This window comes from Mercenaria mercenaria, chromosome 4, assembly GCF_021730395.1.
Source record: "Mercenaria mercenaria strain notata chromosome 4, MADL_Memer_1, whole genome shotgun sequence".
In the NCBI taxonomy this organism is placed as follows: Eukaryota; Metazoa; Mollusca; class Bivalvia; order Venerida; family Veneridae; genus Mercenaria; species Mercenaria mercenaria.
In genome coordinates, this window is record NC_069364.1 from 83774341 (window position 1) to 83793940 (window position 19600).

General features: G+C 37.4%; 1 protein-coding gene across 1 annotated transcript; it reads left to right on the plus strand.

Annotated features, from left to right (window-relative positions):
- Positions 1–16897: 16897 nt before the first annotated feature.
- LOC128556770 (polyunsaturated fatty acid 5-lipoxygenase-like) lies at positions 16898–19140 on the plus strand. Its single transcript, XM_053542452.1, has 2 exons — positions 16898–17149; positions 17582–19140. Exons 1-2 carry the CDS (start codon positions 16905–16907, stop codon positions 18918–18920), a joined length of 1584 nt encoding a protein of 527 aa, XP_053398427.1. The 5' UTR covers positions 16898–16904; the 3' UTR covers positions 18921–19140.
- Positions 19141–19600: the final 460 nt, after the last annotated feature.

The window sequence follows — 19600 nt, forward strand, 5'->3', positions numbered from 1 at the left end:
GTAGCTACATGAAGGAACCTCGGTTCCCTGTCTAGGTGAGGATGGTATGTAGCTACATGGAGGAACCTCGGTTCCCTGTCTAGGTGAGGCTGGTATGTAGGTACATGGGGAGCCTCGGTTCCCTGTCCAGGTGAGGCTGGTATGTAGCTACATGGTGGAGCCTGGGTTCCCAGTCCAGGTGAGGCTGGTATGTAGCTACATGGTGGAGCCTGGGTTCCCTGTCCAGGTGAGGCTGGTATGTAGCTGCATGGGGAGCCTGGGTTCCCTGTCCAGGTGAGGCTGGTATGTAGGTACATGGGGAGCCTGGGTTCCCTGTCCAGGTGAGGCTGGTATGTAGCTACATGGTGGAGCCTGGGTTCCCTGTCCAGGTGAGGCTGGTATGTAGCTACATGGTGGAGCCTGGGTTCCCTGTCCAGGTGAGGATGGTATGTAGCTACATGGAGCAGCCTGGGGTCCCTGTCCAGGTGAGTTAGTGAGTGAGTGAGTTAGATTTTACGGTGAACCGACACAAAAAGGCCATATATCGCCGAAAACAAGCGCTTTGAAAACGTGAATTGTAAAGCATCTCTAAAAAAACAATTATGTAAAAATGTATAAACATATAATGTAAAGTAAATTGTTAAGCACGTCTAAAAAAATTTATGCAAAAACATATATAAAATAAAATATTAGGGACAAACAAAAATATTGCAAAATGTGTAAAGAAAAATATATTATTTCAGATTTTGTGATAAATGCCTATCTCCTTTAAAAAGGACAAGATATTGCTGGCTGAAATGTTTTCAAACAACTCTTTCAAAGATTGCACGTCATAGTATGTACTGCGCTGTGGAACGAAGTCCACACAGTCGACTAAAATATGTTTAACAGTAAGCCAGGTGAGGCTGGTATGTAGCTACATGTTTCTCACATTACGTTGATGTGACTTAAAAACCACACAAAACGTATTGCGAGGCAGAAATAAGACGACTGCGGAAAGTCTAATCTTATGACATTTAATTGCATCTGTACTGTAGTAATTGATCAACGAATACACAAAATGGAATGCAATAAATGCTATAACAAAAATCTATTATTTGGGTTAATTTGCTTGGTACACTAGTTATTAATACCAACATGACTAACGATTGTTCCTGATAGAATTATGATACTAGCAATGGTAAGACAGCATAACAGACACTTCAATTTAGTACACAAGCACATTGTACATTTAATAAACTAATATAATTTCATCAATAGACGCAGTTTGTTTTCGTTAAATGCATAAATCGCTATATAAAGGACAAAATACCGCGGAAAAGGTAAGTTAAATTTACTACATCAACAAAACTTAGTGTTATATAAAATAACATGAATTCCGTCGTGATTTTTACATGTCTTGTCGACTCTCATCATTCGCCTCCTATAAAGAAGGCACAAATGCAAACATGTAGTTCAACGATGATAGACACGAACACATAGCTTGCAAAATTCAGACCTGACAGACGACTTTTTAAAACATTTTTTGAAATCATCCGATGACGCTGACTTTGTTACTTTGGCTTCCTGTTTCGTCTTGATTAATTCCAAAAGTTTATTTTCGTAATACCAAAATAGAGAAAAGGGGAAACTTCACAGGTCGCTCAACACAACAAAAACGAAAATGTTGCAGGCCCGGTTTGATTGAGCCTGTTCATAGACGGTAGTGGAAATGCATGCTACCGTCCACGCCCTCTAGCCCCGGGTTGAGCAGAACTCAACATTTTCACATGCTAAAAGTACAAAAAGCAATTTAGAGACATCCGCAGATGTATTCAAACGGCGGTGAACATGGAACCTTCAATGAGTCGCGAATATAGAGGCCAGGAAGACTAGTTGTAGAGGGTTTAGGTGTAGAGAGATTGCGTTTTAGAAATGTGGCTTTCAATTAAATTTCATCCTTGTCACTGTTATATGTGCCCCAGTTATAAACACCCCAGTTACATCTGTCTAGGTTTTATCTTACCACTACGCATTTATCTTTAGTTTTGTAACTGATGCAGGAGAAAGTGTTACATATAATAAAGGATTTATTTCCGGGAACATTTATAAAATGAAGCATTATATATCCTGATATATAGGTCAAAACGGCTTTTAAACCATGGGGTGTCGATAGGATCAATCACAAGCCATTTTTCCGTCTCTATGTTGATTTGATCTAAAACATATTATTTTCAAGAATATTTGTCCATCTTATTTGTCAGTTGTGTTTTAGCAACAGCGATCAGTACATGAACAGAAACTAGGCTCCTTTTAAAGTCTCTACCATTTCTAAGAAAGTTCTACCTATCTTCCCTTGACATGTAGGATCGGAGGAGGCAAATTTTTTTTAATGGGGTCTTATCATCACTTAAACTAGCCGCCATGCATAACATTATGTATTCTTGCACTCGATCATGATAATAAAGTACTAGGCTGGTGCGTTTAAATTTCCTTTAATGATAAATGGTGTTTACCATTGCTTTTCTTCGTCATTTCTCTCCCATTTATGTTTTCGATGGGTAAATTACACTACGCTTGAGAAAAAATAATTATAAAAGGGTAAAATATCTTATAGGTATACGGAGTTTCTTCAGACCGAAAACCTTAAAACAGTGTGTGCATGGATGTGTACACACACAAAATATCTTAGCGTATACGTAACGTAAGAGAAATAATTAAGCAGTTGGGCATCGCCTTGGAACTGTCATCAGCGGAAGGGAATATAAGACTTGAACATATCGGAAGCGCAAAATATTCAGCCTATCGCTTAAGGTAGTTCTACCAAATCTAAGCTTACAGATGTATAATGGGGTGTTTCTTTGGGCATGTGCTAACACAAATATCATATGTAAGATGTTCGTTAACTTGTATAAAACTAAACCTGGCTTCATGGAACTTTCGCACCAATGCGTTTTCAATTTGACACTACAATTACACTGGTCATCTTGTATCCGTTTTAAATAATCCTGAGTAGACTGTCTTTCAAACTGGCAGTGGTAACATCGGTTTGGTTAAATACACATTTAGTAACATTTTTAATTCATGATGATAAACAAATATTTATTTGAAAGCATACTCTCCTTTTTATAAGCGTATACAACAAGTCAAAGGACACAACATACCGAAGTTTCGCCGAAAGGCTTCTTCAGGGTAATACATAAATAGCGGAACTGACGTAACGTCAGCGTGAGAAATAGAGCCAATGCGCTAAACAACGTTACGTTACATACATAAGCGGCAAAATGCATTTAACAAAAATACAACAAAAGGTATATCTGTAATATCAGGCTATCGGATCGGTAAGATACGAAAAGAATCTATAAAATATATGATATTCATGATGATATGAAGAGGCTATGCAAAGAAACTTTCTGGATAACACAAGCTTAAAACATTATATCCAGACGGTATGAATGCCAAAGTGATATACCATGCTTAACGACTATTATGTTTGTAATAATACCCATATTTCCGTCGCATAATTCAGAATAGACCCAAGAAAGGCATGAAATAATTTACACAATATTTTTGGCTTCAGTCTAAAGCTTTCAGTGTCTTGCTTGAACGATGTTGTTGATTCAGATTAACAACACCTAAATAATTAAAATCATTTACAACATTTAATATAATCCCATGAAAAGTCCATTTCTCTGTTGGAACAAGGCCACCTCTCTTTCTAAATACCATAATTTTCGTTTTGCTAGTATTAACTTTAAGACCCCAGGTTGTACACTATTCATTTAATAAATCAATACTGCTTTGAAGTTCATCTAGAGATTTTGCTAAAATTACCATATAAAATTGCAAATAATAGTAATATTAATACTACACCGTGAATAAGTATCACAGATTCGACATTGTCGTGTAATTTCAGTTCTAAATCTTCTACAAATACTGAAAATAGTATCGGGGACATTATATCCCCTTGTTTCAAGCCAACACTCAAAATAATTATTACAATTTCTAACACAAGACTTTCTGGTATATATCCTTCACAATTCTTAATGCTTTGCCTTGTATACCTGTTTTGTACAACTTGTACCATAAATTATTTCTATTTATGGTATCAAAACACTTCATTAAATCCACAAACGTACAATACAACCTTTTATTTTCATTTAGATATTTTTGAACAGACTCATTAAAACATATGAAGCATCAGTGGTAGATCGTCCCTTTCTGAAACCAAACTGAGCATCAGATATGATATCGTTATCTTCACAAAATGAACATATTCGTTTATTTAATACTGTTGTAAATAACTTAGACATACAGCTTATTAACGTAATTCCTCTATAATTATTTACATCGTTACGTTCACCCTTTTTATGTATAGGAACAATAACTCCTTCCGTCCATTTTTGAGGGAAAAAGCCGGAGTTCAATACAGCATTAAAAGTATTACAAAGGCGAAACGAAATAATATAAATAAATTATGTCAAATATTCATTCATAATAAAATCATTGCCCATGGTCTTATTTCTTTTTAAAGCCTTCACTGCACAAAGTATTTTCTTCAACAGTTATAATCTTATCCAATTCCCCAAAACATCAATGCGTATTATTAGAATCATGATTGTTACAAAATCATCAGCTTCAGTATTCCTTCCCTGATCATTATCATTACTAATATTTTCAAAAAAAGTTTTAAATTCAAGAGATATTTCATTTGGATTCGACAGTTTCCTTTTCTTAAAAAACTTCAAAAACTTTCGTGTTTTGCAAATTTTCTATATCAGTCATTTTTTGTCTCAAAAAATCTGACCCTTTTTTCTTCATTAATTTTTTATATGTCGTTTTCCAATCACAAAAATGCTTTCTACTTTCATTCGATTTAAGTCTTAGAAAGAAAGACATTGCTTCCTTATAACGATTTATAGCTCCCGTACAATCATTGTCAAACCTGTCCTCTTCTTTACAATTGACATTTTCAGAAAACATGACCGAGGCGATCTTCTAACTGGCTTAGAAAACAACGGATCTGCTGTTTCTCTAATAGTGTTAGTAAAATTATTCAGAATATTGTTTATAGAATCTCGGCTTGAAATTTCAATATTACTAACAATTTGATTCAATTTTGGCAATTTAGATATTATACCAGCGCGGAGCAGATTTCTTTTCTTACTGTTTTCTTACTGTCCCATTTAAAGGACACATCATTTACCTGTGCATCTACAGGTGTAACAATGTTACGATACAATGAGAAAAGAACGGGGGCATGATCGCTCTATTCATTAAAGCCCTGCTCCACGGCTATTCAAATTCTGTTGTGTATGAAACTCTGATTACAATAGGTAACAGTTAAGGTATAGGTCCATGTTTCGAAGAAAAAAAGTTCGAACGTCATCAAATCATAGAAAGAAAGCATTGTTTTACATGAAAATTTAACAACGTATAAAACATTTGTATCATTCTACAAAAACATTGTCAATTTATTGATATATTTATTGAATTCCGGAAAGGGACTGCATGAAGGGGCCACACTTCTGGACAGTTCAGCGCCTTTAAAAACTCACCATTTTTTAAAGTTGTTACATGTCTTCGTTTTGATGCATTTGCAACATCGTGCGAGTGTTTAAACTTTACATAACTAGGTAAAACATCGTTTTTGACAATTGTTTACATTTATTTCTTTACAAATGGCATTCTTATTTAAAGGGGGACAACTCATTTAGAATATTTTAAGTATCCAACTCTGTGGGACAGAACTGTAAAACATGTACTGGACAGATAAGTTGTGTGTCAAGATGCTGTTCATTTACTAAAAAAATCTGTTGTTTTGTGATATTCTGCTAAACCTTAACGGCAGGTATTTTATATAGAATGTTATATAGAATAGACTCTATTTTGACATATGTGCTCTTGTATATTTTCAAATAAGTCAACATAGCATAAGCGGGCGAATCCTCGCCCCAGATATAGGTTGCACAAATGTAAACATCTTCATCAAAATTTAAGAAAGTACAGTCTAGTTTTAACCACACTATTATGTCGTAATGTGTTCTAATAATTTGCACACCCCCTTTTAATGAGTCTTTGTAATATATAACCATACCTCCGCTGCATCTCCTGGCGTTGCGATTCTGAAATTTCCTGTAGAAGTTGTGACCAGTATATCCTGCTAATTCAATATCACTATTTTTGTTTGTCCAGTACGGTGGTTTGTTTAGGACATATGTTATTTTTTTAAAGTGTAATTATCTCGTACGCACGACATCTTATCTTAAGCGATCAACATCTTATCTCGTGCGCACGACATCTTATCTCGAGCAAACAACATCTTATCTCGTGCCCTCGACATCTTATCTTGAGCGATCAACATCTTATCTCGTGCGCACAACATCTTATCTTGAGCGATCAACATCTTATCTCAAGCGATCAACATATTATTTTGAGCGATCAACATCTTATCTCGAGCGATCAATATATTATCTTGAGCGATCAACATCTTATCTCGAGCGATCAACATCTTATCTTGAGCGATCAACATATTATCTTGAGCGATCAACATCTTATCTCGTGCGCACGACATCTTATCTCGAGCGATCATCATATCAACTTGAGTGATCAACATATTATCTTGAGCGATCAACATATTATCTTGAGCGATCAACATCTTATCTTGAGCGATCAACATCTTACCTCGAGCGATCAACATATTATCTTGAGCGATCAACATATTATCTTGAGCGATCAACATCTTATCTCGTGTGCACGACATCTTATCTCGAGCGATCAACATATCATCTTGAGCGATCAACATTTTATCCCGAGCGATCAACATATTATCTTGAGCGATCAACATCTTATATCGAGCGATCAACATCTTATCTTGAGCAATCAACATCTTTTCTCGAGCGATCAACATTTTATTTCGTGCGCACGACATCTATCTTGAACGATCAACATCTTATCTCGAGCGATCAACATATCATCTTGAGCGATCAACATCTTATCTCGTGTGCACAACATCTTATCTCGAGCGATCAACATATCATCTTGAGCGATCAACATCTTATCCCGAGCGATCAACATATTATCTTGAGTGATCAACATCTTTTCTCGAGCGATCAACATTTTATTTTGTGCGCACGACATCTATCTTGAGCGATCAACATCTTATCTCGAGCGATCAACATATTATCTTGAGCGATCATCATCTTATCTCGAGCGATCAACATATTATCTTGAGCGATCAACATCTTATATTGTGCGATCAACATCTTATCTCGAGCGCACGACATCTTATATATATATAGATTAAGGCCCTTTGTGTGTGCATTAAGGTCATCAGTAAAACATACGGACAAGTTAATGAGGGTCCCGCCTATTCCGCTGTTATTTAAACTTCCCACAAGTACATATACAAGTTTATCACATCATTTGGGAGAGCAATGCATATAATTGGTCATCCTATCTTCAAAATCAAATGAAAATAACCAATGATGCATACTGCATGTTAGAATAGCAAGAAATTTCAGTTCGACTGATAAATTCGCGCAGAAAAAGTGCATGCATGAATGAAGGGAAAACAGGGAAATTCTTTAATATATTGGCGAAGCCTACATACTAATTCTTTTTTTGTCAAGGACTTAAATTTATTTCTTTGCATCATCACTGATATTTTGCTGCCTTTTTATCAGTTTGCGTATTTAAATTTCTAACCCTGCAAACATGTGAAACGGTTATAAGTATAATCGAAATAAAAACAAAAACGGTGACAGCCGTATGTTTTTACTAATGATCTGAATTCACACAAAGGTCCTTAATATATATTGATAAGATGACCGAGAAAAGATGTTGATCGCTCGAGATAATATGTTGATCGCTCAAGATAATATGTTGATCGTTCAAGATAAGATGTCGTGCGCACGAAATAAGATGTTGATCGCTCGAGATAAGATGTTGATCGCTCAAGATAATATGTTGATCGCTCGAGATAAGATGTTGATCGCTCAAGATAATATGTTGATCGCTCAAGATGATATGTTGATCGCTCGAGATAAGATGTTGATCCCTCAAGATAATATGTTGATCGCTCGAGATAAGATGTCGTGCGCACGAGATAAGATGTTGATCGCTCGAGATAAGATGTTGTTCGCTCAAGATAATATGTTGATCGCTCGAGATAAGATGTTGATCACTCAAGATAAGATGTCGTGCGCACGAGATAAGATGTTGATCGCTCAAGATAAGATGTCGTGCGCACGAGATAAGATGTTGTTTGCTCGAGATAAGATGTCGTGCGCACGAGATAAGATGTTGATCACTCGAGATTAGATGTTGATCGCTCGAGATAAGATGTTGATCGCTCAAGATAATATGTTGATCGCTCGAGATAAGATGTTGATCGCTCGATATAATATGTTGATCGCTCAAGGTAATATGTTGATCGCTCGAGATAAGATGTTGATCGCTCAAGATAAGATGTCGTGCGCACGAGATAAGATGTTGATCGCTCAAGATAATTTAATCTTAAAAAAATAATTGCATGTCCTAAACATACCACCGTAGTCCAGGTCTCATATAGAAAAATTAAATCATTTTTGGTTATTAATTCAAGAAAGTCATCGGAACATTTCTTTGCAGAAGTCAGTCCATTAATATTCCATAAAAAGATATTCAGCGCATCCCCGGTGTATCCATATTTTTCGGCTGTCACGGGTTTCCCGTCTACATATAGCGTATCGTACGCCAGCCAGGCACGTTTCACCTCTTTTTTTTTGGCTTCTTTGAGTTGCGGGAGAAGTTTACGTCTCTTATCATTTACTTCTTTAGGGAACTGTTCAGTTTAAAAGTACGGTTTTCCCTGTAAAGTTTTCCATTGCTTTCGCACAAATTCACGTTCTTTAAAAAGTGTAAACTCCGCAACTATTTTTCTATGCCTGCAATTGCCGGCTTTTGGGCCCATTCTATGCACCATTTCGAATTGCACTAGAGCCTGTGCTAATTCCATTTCCTTTTTAATTATTTTCACAGTTTTCTGTCGGGGCCTCCGGGATATTCCCGACCACTTAATTGTTTCTCATTGACTGTGATTGTAAATACACATGTGGCCGGGGTCATGTATGAACAATGTACACACGGATGGTAAACGCGCAATCCAATTCTGGCTGGGAATACGCTTAAAATGGGTTGCGCAACGTCCGGTGCTGGTGTTGCGCGTAAAAAAGACGAAATTAAGGTGTGTACAGTTATGATTTTGCTTAGTATGAGACATGAATAATTTTTGTCGAAAAAAGGAAAATGCTATTCGACACAAATATGATGAAACATCATATATGTAAAATATCTGGTTTGTGATTTATGATCGGCTCTATTATCACAAAAACTCTGGCGACACGAAGCGTGAAAAAAGTATGAAATCAACAAAAATGGCAGTTTCTGACCTTATATGCCTAATCTGAGGACATCTGATGCTTTTTATGATAACTCAACTGTTATGAAGTAACGGATATCAAAATCATTTGCTTCAAATCCTGCTTACGGGGACATAATTGACAAAAAATCATCGGGAATGGGGTTGCGCACCTGGAATGGAGTTGCTCGTATACATCATAATGTATATAATGTATACGCGCAACTCCATTCCTGGGGCGCAACTCCATTCCCGGGGCGCAACCATGTATACGAGCAACTGCATTCCCGGTGCGCAACCCCATTCCCGATTGTTTTTTGCCAATCTTTCCCCCAAAAGCAACATTTCATTCAAGTGTATGTAATATTCATGACTGTTTTACACGTGTTTGATCATTAGAAGCGTCACATTTCCGGGAAAAAGGCACAAGAGTTAGAAAATTAGCATTTTTTATGATTCCATACTTTTTTGACAGTTACATCCAGCAGAGTTTTCGTGATATCAGGGCTGATTCTTAAATAATAATTTGGTATTTCAAACATATAATCTTTGTTCATTTTTATGTCGAATAGCATTTTGCTTTTTTCGAAAACACTCGTAAATGTGTCATTATTTACAAAAACAAAAACCCACCTACCTCGATTTTGTATATATTGATGCGCAACACCAGCACCGGAAGTCGCGCAACCCATTTTAAGCGTATTCCCAGTGGGAATTGGATTGCGCGTTTACCACCCGTGATACAGCCTCAGGAGTTCAATAATTTGAGTGAGGGTACAAAACTTCACATGTTGATTATAAATATTGATGGAAAATTAAAAAACACAAACAAAAAATGGTGTTGTGGGGGGGGGGGGGGGGGGGGGGGGTGCATGATCGGGGTGATAGGCATGACTGGGGGAGGAGTGAGGTGGGGGAACGGTACAACTTTGCATGTTGATAAATATTCATGGAAGGTTTGAAAAAATAAAAAAGGAATGAAACAAAAAATTTGTGGAGGGGGGTGAGGGTTGGGAGGGGGAGGGTGTGTGACCAAGGCAAGGTGGTGACCAGGTGTGGGTACACAACTTCACATGTTTATCATAAATGTTCATGGAAAAGAATGAAAGAAGTTTAATGAATTTCTACCAATTGGTTGGTTTGTTATGTACAAATCTGTGGATTTTTAAACAATTAAAGGACAATAACTCTAGGAAAATTGACCAATTCAAAAACGAAATGGACGGGCATCATCGATGTATGTTGGTTCATATTTATTTGAAGTTTCATGAAATTCTACCAGCTTGTTACTAAGAAATGGCTGCAGACATGGATTTTTCATTAAATCAAGGCCAATAACTCGAAGGGAAATTGACCAATGAAGAGCATCATCGCAGTATGTTGGTTCATGTATATTTCAAGTTTTATGAAATTCTACTTGCTAGTTACTGAGAAATGGCTGCGGACGGACGGACGCACGGACAGACAACGCCATTTCAATACCCCCCTCCCGATTTCATCGGCGGGGGATAAAAATGAACAATTCTCTGTGTATTTAAAAAAAAAAATTAGTATTTTATGTAATAAACTTGAATCTTCAATAGTAAAATAATGTTGTGTTAGCTTTAAGCCCGACGGAAGTCATACATTATACATTCGTGTATACTTTTTGAGGGCATCAGACTTAACATGTTAATCTTATACAAATAATTATAGAAACAAGAGGTTAATGATGGCTCTTGATCGCTCACCTGAGTTTCACAGCTTGCTTGAAGAGTTTTGATGGAGGGTCACGCAAGAAAAATATTTGTGAAATTATTTTGAAATAGGGCCAGTTTTTTCTGACAGGAAGATTTTTAAGTTTCCATTTGGCAATGACATTGTGTTTGTGGGGGTGGGATTGGGGCGGGGATGTTGGATGAAAGATTACATATATATAAGACACAATACCAACAAATAGTAGAAAATATTTCATTTTGGGTGGGGTGGGGGGAGGGGGTGGCATGGGGAGGGTAATTATTTGTGTCGATGGGATAGAGGAGTGAGGAGGGTCATGTGGTCAAGGATGATGATGATGGGATACTAGTAGACAATTTCCAGAAACTAGAAGTAAAAACAATATCGAGATTTCCGCTCGTGCCTGAAAATAAGCAAGGGGCTTATAGGATCTTCCTCCGCCATTCAAGCGGGATAATCGCCTTATGTCCTTAACCGTAAAATTCCAAAAGAGAAATAGAACCAGTGACCACTTAATAGCACTGGTGCAAAACACTGGAACACTGTTTAGATTAACAGGCTGCGGGTCATATGATAAGTGACACGAACAGGTTTAAGTTTCTTATGTGCACCCCTTTATATGATCAGGTGTTATCAATATTGGTGCAGTTCGCATTATTAGCAGTGCATCACTTTGCAATTGAATGTTTTTCAACATATAGGGGTTCGATCCTTCGATGGTAAGGCCTTTTTATGTTGCATTTATCATACATTTTTCTCTTACAATAAAATATCTTGTAGCAACTTTTACTGTAATGATTCAGACTGGGCTGGACTGGAGTGGGCTGGGCTGGGCTCGGCTACTTCGGCCTATGACTTTGATAGTAGACCACTCGCTGTTTTATATTTGGTATTGCGTGAGAAAATTGTAGGCAACTATCTAAATACGAATGTTAATGTTAAGTTTTATCACACATACATAAAAAATAATCAAATTATCTCGAGCAATCAAAATAAGATGTCGTGCGATCGATGAAAGCTGTCATGAGCTCGAGATAAGATGTCTAGCGCTCGAAACAAGATGTGAGATCGAGATAAGAAGTCGTTCACTCGAGGTAAGATGTCGTGCGCCCGAAATAAGACGTCTTGCAATCGAGATAAGATGTCGTGAAATCGAGAAAAAAATGTGTTCTCGAGATAGGATGTCGTGCGATCGAAATAAGATGTCATGCACCCGAGATAAGATGTCGGGCGCTCATAAGAAATTGTGCGCCCTAGACAGGATATCATGTGCCCGAGACAAGATATCATGCGCCCGAGATAAAATGTCGTGCTCTCGAGATAGAATGACGCGCGATCAAAATAAGATGCCGTGCACTCGAGATTAAATGTTGAGTGCTCGAGTTGAGATGTCGTGCACTTGAGATAATATTTTGTGCTCTCGAGATAATATTTGGTATGATGGAAATAAGATGTCGTGTGCTCAATACGAAACGACGCGCGACGCGACGCACGGCAACGCGATATGACACTCGACACATGATACGACGTTCGACCATACGACATAAATGTCGCGGGTGGTGTCATATTGCATTGTCATGTGTCGTGTTGTGTGTCGTGTCGTATTGTCATGTCTCGTATCGCACATCGTGCGTCGATCCAAAAGAGTTAACAACTACAATGCGACACTACACATGACAATACTACACGACAATGCGACACAACATTAATGTCTCATGAGCAAAACACGACTCCGTAGTTAAGATCTTAAAAAATAAGTACAAACCTTTAAATATCAAATCAATAACGAATGTATGACGCCATTGAAAAGCAAACATGCAGTTCAGAACAGTATGTCATTTATAAACCCTTCCCATAATCCACACAATGCATACTCACCTATGATTGTGCACGCACTCACCCCTATGTCGGGTCCAAAAGTATTGAAAGTAATACTTTAGTTGTAAAGCTAGGCTGTTGAAATAACCTAAGTTACTTTTTTCTTCTTTTGCTGTACGGCATTTAGTGTTGGTGTTGCGACATATGACATATGACATATAACGGAGTACAAATTCTTGCGACATTTAGCGTTTAAGGTGCTACATTTAGCGGCAGATGATTTTACGACATTTAACGGTGGTTGCGACATTAATTAAGCTGTGATGCGACATTTAACGGTGCCACACATATCTATATTGATCGTAGAATACATATTTCTCAATGCTGTATTGGTAAAGACAGTGGAAAAGTTCTTATTGCCGCGGCGGCCCGGGTTCGATTACCGATTTTTTTCTTGATTTGGCGGCATTTTTTAGATAGTATAGAAACGAAAACTCATATTCTACTGTTCATAAAATGACTAAACTTCAATTCTGAAGAAAGATGATTTGTAGCCAAAATCTGGAGGTCAGTGCCTATAATATCGATTATCTGTTAATTTGTACGCCCAACAAGATGTGTATTTTATACCATAAATCCCACGACATTTGAATTTCCCATCCTATTTGTTAACGGGCTTGTTGAAGGGCTTGCTGTATTTTTATTTCAACGAAATTTACGAATACGGAGAAAATGAGACGCAAAGTAAATTAACAAAAACAAAACTTGGATGTATTGAAATGTAACCAGCCTGAATTCTTCATTTACATCCTGTTAACAGTAAATGTATTATTTCAAGTGGAAATCTGATAATAGTTAAACCTGATGAAAGACCTGTAAATTGCGGGGGCTTTTAACGCAATCAGTGTCCCTGGATTCTGTACCAGTACAAACCTGTTCCCGCCTCCCCACATGAATCAGAGGTGAAGGAAGAATGATTTCAGACACACTGTCTTTTATCAAATCGTCACGGAGAACATACGCCTCGCCTGAGGACCGAACTCATGACCCCGCAATCCGTAGATTTGCGCTCTTCCTACTGAGCTAAAATTGTGGGTTTTGCTGCAGTAAGTTTTAGTGTGCTGTGCTACTAACGGCCTTTTAAATAATACTTCACAGAGTTGATATGTGATATAGGTTATGATTATGGAGAAATCGAACCAACTTCCAGTTTAAGATCAATTGAGGAAGTAGGCAGTTGGGACTGTAGTTGGTTCAACTGCCCGGTGGCAGAACTATCATCTTATATTTATGTACTTTCTAGACCACATATTCTCTCTCTTTATCAAAAGTTAGATATTATACTTTAAAATAATGTCTTGTGTTGCTGTTAACACCATGCACGTTCAAGGACCAGAGAATTGTTCTTGGCTTGAAGTGTAACCTGCATCCTGCACATTTCTCCGGATCTTATAAACATTATTTTGTAAAGCGCAATGACAGTCTGTCCTACTTCCTAACCGCCTCGGTAGCCTAGTGGTAGAGCGTCCGCTTCGAGTGCGGGACCGGAGGTTGTGGGTTCGATCCCCGGCCGTGTCATACCAAAGACGTAAAATAAATGGTACTAGTAGCTTCCTCGCTTGGCGCTCAGCATTAACAGGATAGTGCTAGGACTGGTCAGCCCGGTGTCAGTATAATGCGACTGGGTGGGGTATCATGCCACGTGTCTAAGCCGTGATATTCCAGTGAGGCAGCACTATAAAGTTGGGCATTGTGCTCACTGCTACAAGCAGACACCGTCTATATGACTGAAAAATTGTTGCAAAAGACGTTAAACCCGAACACACACACACACACACACACATACACGCACATACAGACACACACACACACATACACGCACGCACGCACGCACGCACACACACACACACACACACACACACACACAACACTACTCTGTATGTTGTAGAGAAGGTAATATTTTATCTTACAGTGCAGAAGTAAATATTGTTTTTACTGATGTTTACACTAAAAACACTATTTTGTAAAGCACATTGACAGTCTGTCCTACTCTGTGGTCATATTTTATCTTACAATGCAGAATTAGACTCGTAAAATTGACGCTTTTTTAGAGCTTGTCACTTATAACTGAAAATATGCGACATTTTCGTTAGCATAAAGTGGATTTCCCTCTGTCAAATTTAATATTCAGTTATGTCATTGACTGAACTTTTACGTAAACAGGTTTAGCCCTTAAAAAGGCCGACACTTCTGGAGCCTTATTCATCAGCGTTACTTAGTCTTAAGAACAACACATATTCAATTTGCTACAACAAATTCATACAAGTGAAATTTTGCTGAGATCTTTGTTGCAGTAGAATACATTATGCATTTTCATGCGAAGGTTCATTAAAATCTGTGCTAGTACAGACAAGAAAAAATAGCATTTTAATGTCTGATTCTAAATTACAGACTTAAACGTTTGAGGAAGTAACTGGAGACATTTAAGCCTTACCCAGCTAAATTTCTATAATGAACTTGTCCATCTTTCAATTTGAACAGTACCAATAACTGTTAAATGGGGTGCATATCAAAAAGATACTGAATGAATGGCAAATAGTGCAGGTCATGATCAGACTGCACGGATGTGCAGGTTCATCATGATCTGCACTGGTCGCAAAGACAGAATCAATCGTGTCAAGCATGAAAAAGGTTAATCCATGTGTTAAGTCTATAAGAAGATGAATTTACAAACTAAATCATGATATGTTCACCATCTAAAATCATGTATTTTAAAACTTCAAAGATGAAAAATGTATAAATGTGAACATTTAAACTTTTCCACTCCTTGTTTCATAGAAATAAAGCCTTAAGATCCGGTACTATTTCGCATTAATCATTTATCTAATTGCCATATCTTAACATTTCTTACAATACGTTCCATTTTCCAAACTGTTAATTAAAGAAACTATCCAAGGTATTTTAACCACATCCTATAAAAGATTCAACCTAACAGGACTTCAGTCAGAAGACAGTTTGTTTCAAATAAGGAATTTCTGCATACAGTCGACATCGTACTTGCGACCACCTCTATTAAGCGATTTTTGTATTAAACGACCAGTCAAAATCCCTCCCGAACGTTTTCAGTATATAAATTCTTTCCATTAAACGACTTTTTTATTAAACGACTAGAGACCACATTAATGTAGTCCCGACAGGTAAAATATTCGACAAAAGTATCTATTAAGCGACCGGGTACCAAAATTCTACCGGACATTTCTTCATCTATGTAATTAGCGAGTACGTTTTGCACGTGACTGAATGCAATTAACCTTTGTATCAGTCGAACTGACAAACAATCTAGCCATAAATTTCACGGTTTGTGGACTTGGAAAAGTGTTCACGATGTTAAAACAGGTTTTGAAACCATACATGTATGTTCATAATAAATACAGTTACATTAAAAGTTAAAAAATAACTTTCCTTTTCATCTGACTGAAATTCGTTAAGAGACCATTCCATTAAGTGACCACTTCTTAGCAGTCCCTTGGGTGGTCTCTTAATACAATGTCGACTGTATTCAGCGTACCGGTGAGATTTTACAGGTAACGTTTTTCATGTTTCGTACTTGTTCGTTCAGCTGACCGGTAATTAAATATCTAATTTAAACACATGAACAGTCTTAAAGTTTTAAGTAGTAATATATGATGTTACAGATTATACAAATCGGTGAAGCTATTGCATGCACATCTATTCATACACTGCTTCATGTCTTGCTTGGACGGCTGTATTTTGTTCATGGACAGTCGCCGTTTATTGGATCTCTGACGTTGCTTTTAGTACATAAAGCACTTAACGATGGGTGATGATCTGATATAGTCTTCATTTAGCCAACATATCTCTTATGTTTATCAAACTTTGAAAAAATACTTGATACAACATTTTTATAACTAGCTGATAAGATGCTTGGTCAGATAATGAAATAACCTAATGCATATCCATTTTAGCGGAAAGACAAGGCGATCTCGAAGAAATGAGGGACTTGTATGAGCTTACCGAAGAGAAACTTCCAGGTGGCCCGCCATTGGTGAAGACATTACCATCAGAGGAAGAGTTTTCGTTCTGCTATGGATTAGATATAGTGGGGAAGCTGAAGGAGTTAGAGCTTGACGCCAAATTAAGGGAACTGTTTTCTGGTGGATTTAAGGAAATAGCAGACATTCAGAAAGTTTACCATTGGGTATTTGATGTGTTTCCAGAGCCGTCGAATCTCAACAGGTAATATAAACGTTAATACAGAAATATCAAAAGATATCGATGAAATTCAGTTCAATTGTTCAAAATAATACTGTAATCATAAACAATACTGTATCTTTTGACTATAAATTTATAAACATTGCGAACAGGAGGTACGTCCATAATGTTATCTTACCTAAGGGAAAGAAAATACTTTATTAATACAAAATGTATTTTAGCCTGATTGCACAGAAAAACTGAGATATTCTGAATAGTACTTCTCTCGTTTTTTTTAAATAATTGTACAAGACGTTGGCTGGGTTCTAATCCCCGATTTCCGGTCGAATGTTAGAAAATGTTAAAATACCTGAATGGCAAACCTGTCAATTTTTGGTTTTATAAACAACATTCAGGATAACTTTCTAAATACTTTCTTTTATAAAACCAAAAATTGAAACTTACTTCATTACACAGGTGGCGAGATGATGTTCTGTTTGGAATGCAACGTCTGATGGGTGTAAATAGCAATGTTATTTCCTTGTGTACAAAGATACCAGAAAAGCTTAAAGTCAGTGGCGAGATGCTACGGCTGTTTCTTGAAAATCTGTCACTCTCGGAGGCCCTAAAGAGAAAAAGAATTTTCATAATCGATTATGAAATATTACAGAACCTACCAACAAAAGCTGGATACGTGATGAGCACTCCCATAGCGTTGTTTTTCCAACGTAATGATGGTAAAATAGTGCCAATCGCCATTCAGCTTTTCCAGAAATCGGGCATTACTAATCCTGTTTTTCTTCCAAGTGATCCCGAAAACACATGGATTCTAGCCAAGATGTGGTTCAATGTAGCGGATGCAAATTATCATCAGTCCGTTACACATCTTGGCCTCACTCACTTGAAGATGGAAGGCGTTGTCGCTTCTACACACAGGCAGATACACAAATGTCACCCAGTGTACAAATTGCTAATGCCACACTTCATCTATCTTTTGGCAATCAATTCAACTGGCCTTCCACTATTGCTAGATCAGGGCGGTTATGGAGACAAACTCCTTACACTTGGCAGCGACGGAATGAAAGCGCTAATAGTTCGAAAACATAAGATGTGGAGAATGGACGTTGAAGGTACCGTACCAGCTGACCTGAAAAGAAGGGGCGTCGACGATCAGAAACTACTTCCCCATTATTACTACAGGGACGATGCCTTAGATCTCTACAACGCTGTTCTGTTGTATGTTCGGAAATATCTTGATCTATACTACGCCTCGGACAACGACGTTAGAGATGACAGCGAACTACAGAATTGGAGAAAAGAGCTCACTGATCCAGTAAGCGAACAGGGTCTCGACATGAAGGGAGTGTTTGGAGAAAATAGCAAGTTTAGCAGCAAGGAGCAGGTATGCCTTACTTTGACAAGCATTATCTTCACATGTAGTGCTCAACATGCTGCCGCTAACTTCCGACAGTATGAGGAGTACGCCTATCCACCAAATCTTCCGCTAAGTCTTCGTGGAAGTCCGCCAAAAAGTAAATGTGCTTTAGACGAGGAAGACTTGGTCCAGAGCCTACCAGATAAAACGACAACATACGACACCATGGTCATTACTAATGTCCTTAGTACAAGAGCAATGAACAAGCTAGGTGATTTCGAGGTCAAGTACATAACTGATGAAAAGGCGCTGAAGGTAGTTGATGAATTCCGAGCAAACCTTGCACGAATTGCCAAAGAAAATAGAGAAAAGAACAAGACAAGATTAGAAAGATACACCTGTTTGAATCCTAATCTTGTACCTAACTCAATAAGTATATGATTGTAATGGAATAGTTAGATAAATACATCGCCGATACAACTATATAAAGGATTATTCAATGCATCAAAACATTTGTTATCGCAGTGGAGTGTCTAAAACACCCTAGCACAACTTCAAAATTTCTTAATGATGGTTTTACAACATAAAGATTTGCTTATTTTACTTTTATTACAGAGATAGCTTTTTTGAACAATTCTAGTGTATTTGCTGAGTGGAAATGAATGAAAGGAATTACCATCTCCCTTAAAAATACATTTTGGATCCAAGATCTGTCTTCACTTTATTATGAAAATAAATGTCTGAAAATTTATTAGCGTCTTACTGGTCTTGAAAACTTCACAGCGTCGTGAATGAGATAATTATTTTATGTAATTAAGAATTAAATGCTATATATTTGTCCGTTTATACGGGTATAAACCGCATTGAGACTTCTTGTGAATTCATGGATCGCGATTATTTGCAAGAAGTTCAAATGTGGTTGTTTCTTAATTGCTTTTTGTACTTTTAGCATGTGTAAATGTTGAGTTCTGCTCAACCCAGGACTAGAGGGCGTGGACGGTAGTATCCATTGCCACTACCGTCCATGAACAGGCTTAATCAAACCGAGCCTGCAACATTTTCGTATTTGTCGTGTTGAGCGACCTGTGAAGTTTCCACTTTTTCTATTTTATACCCGTAAA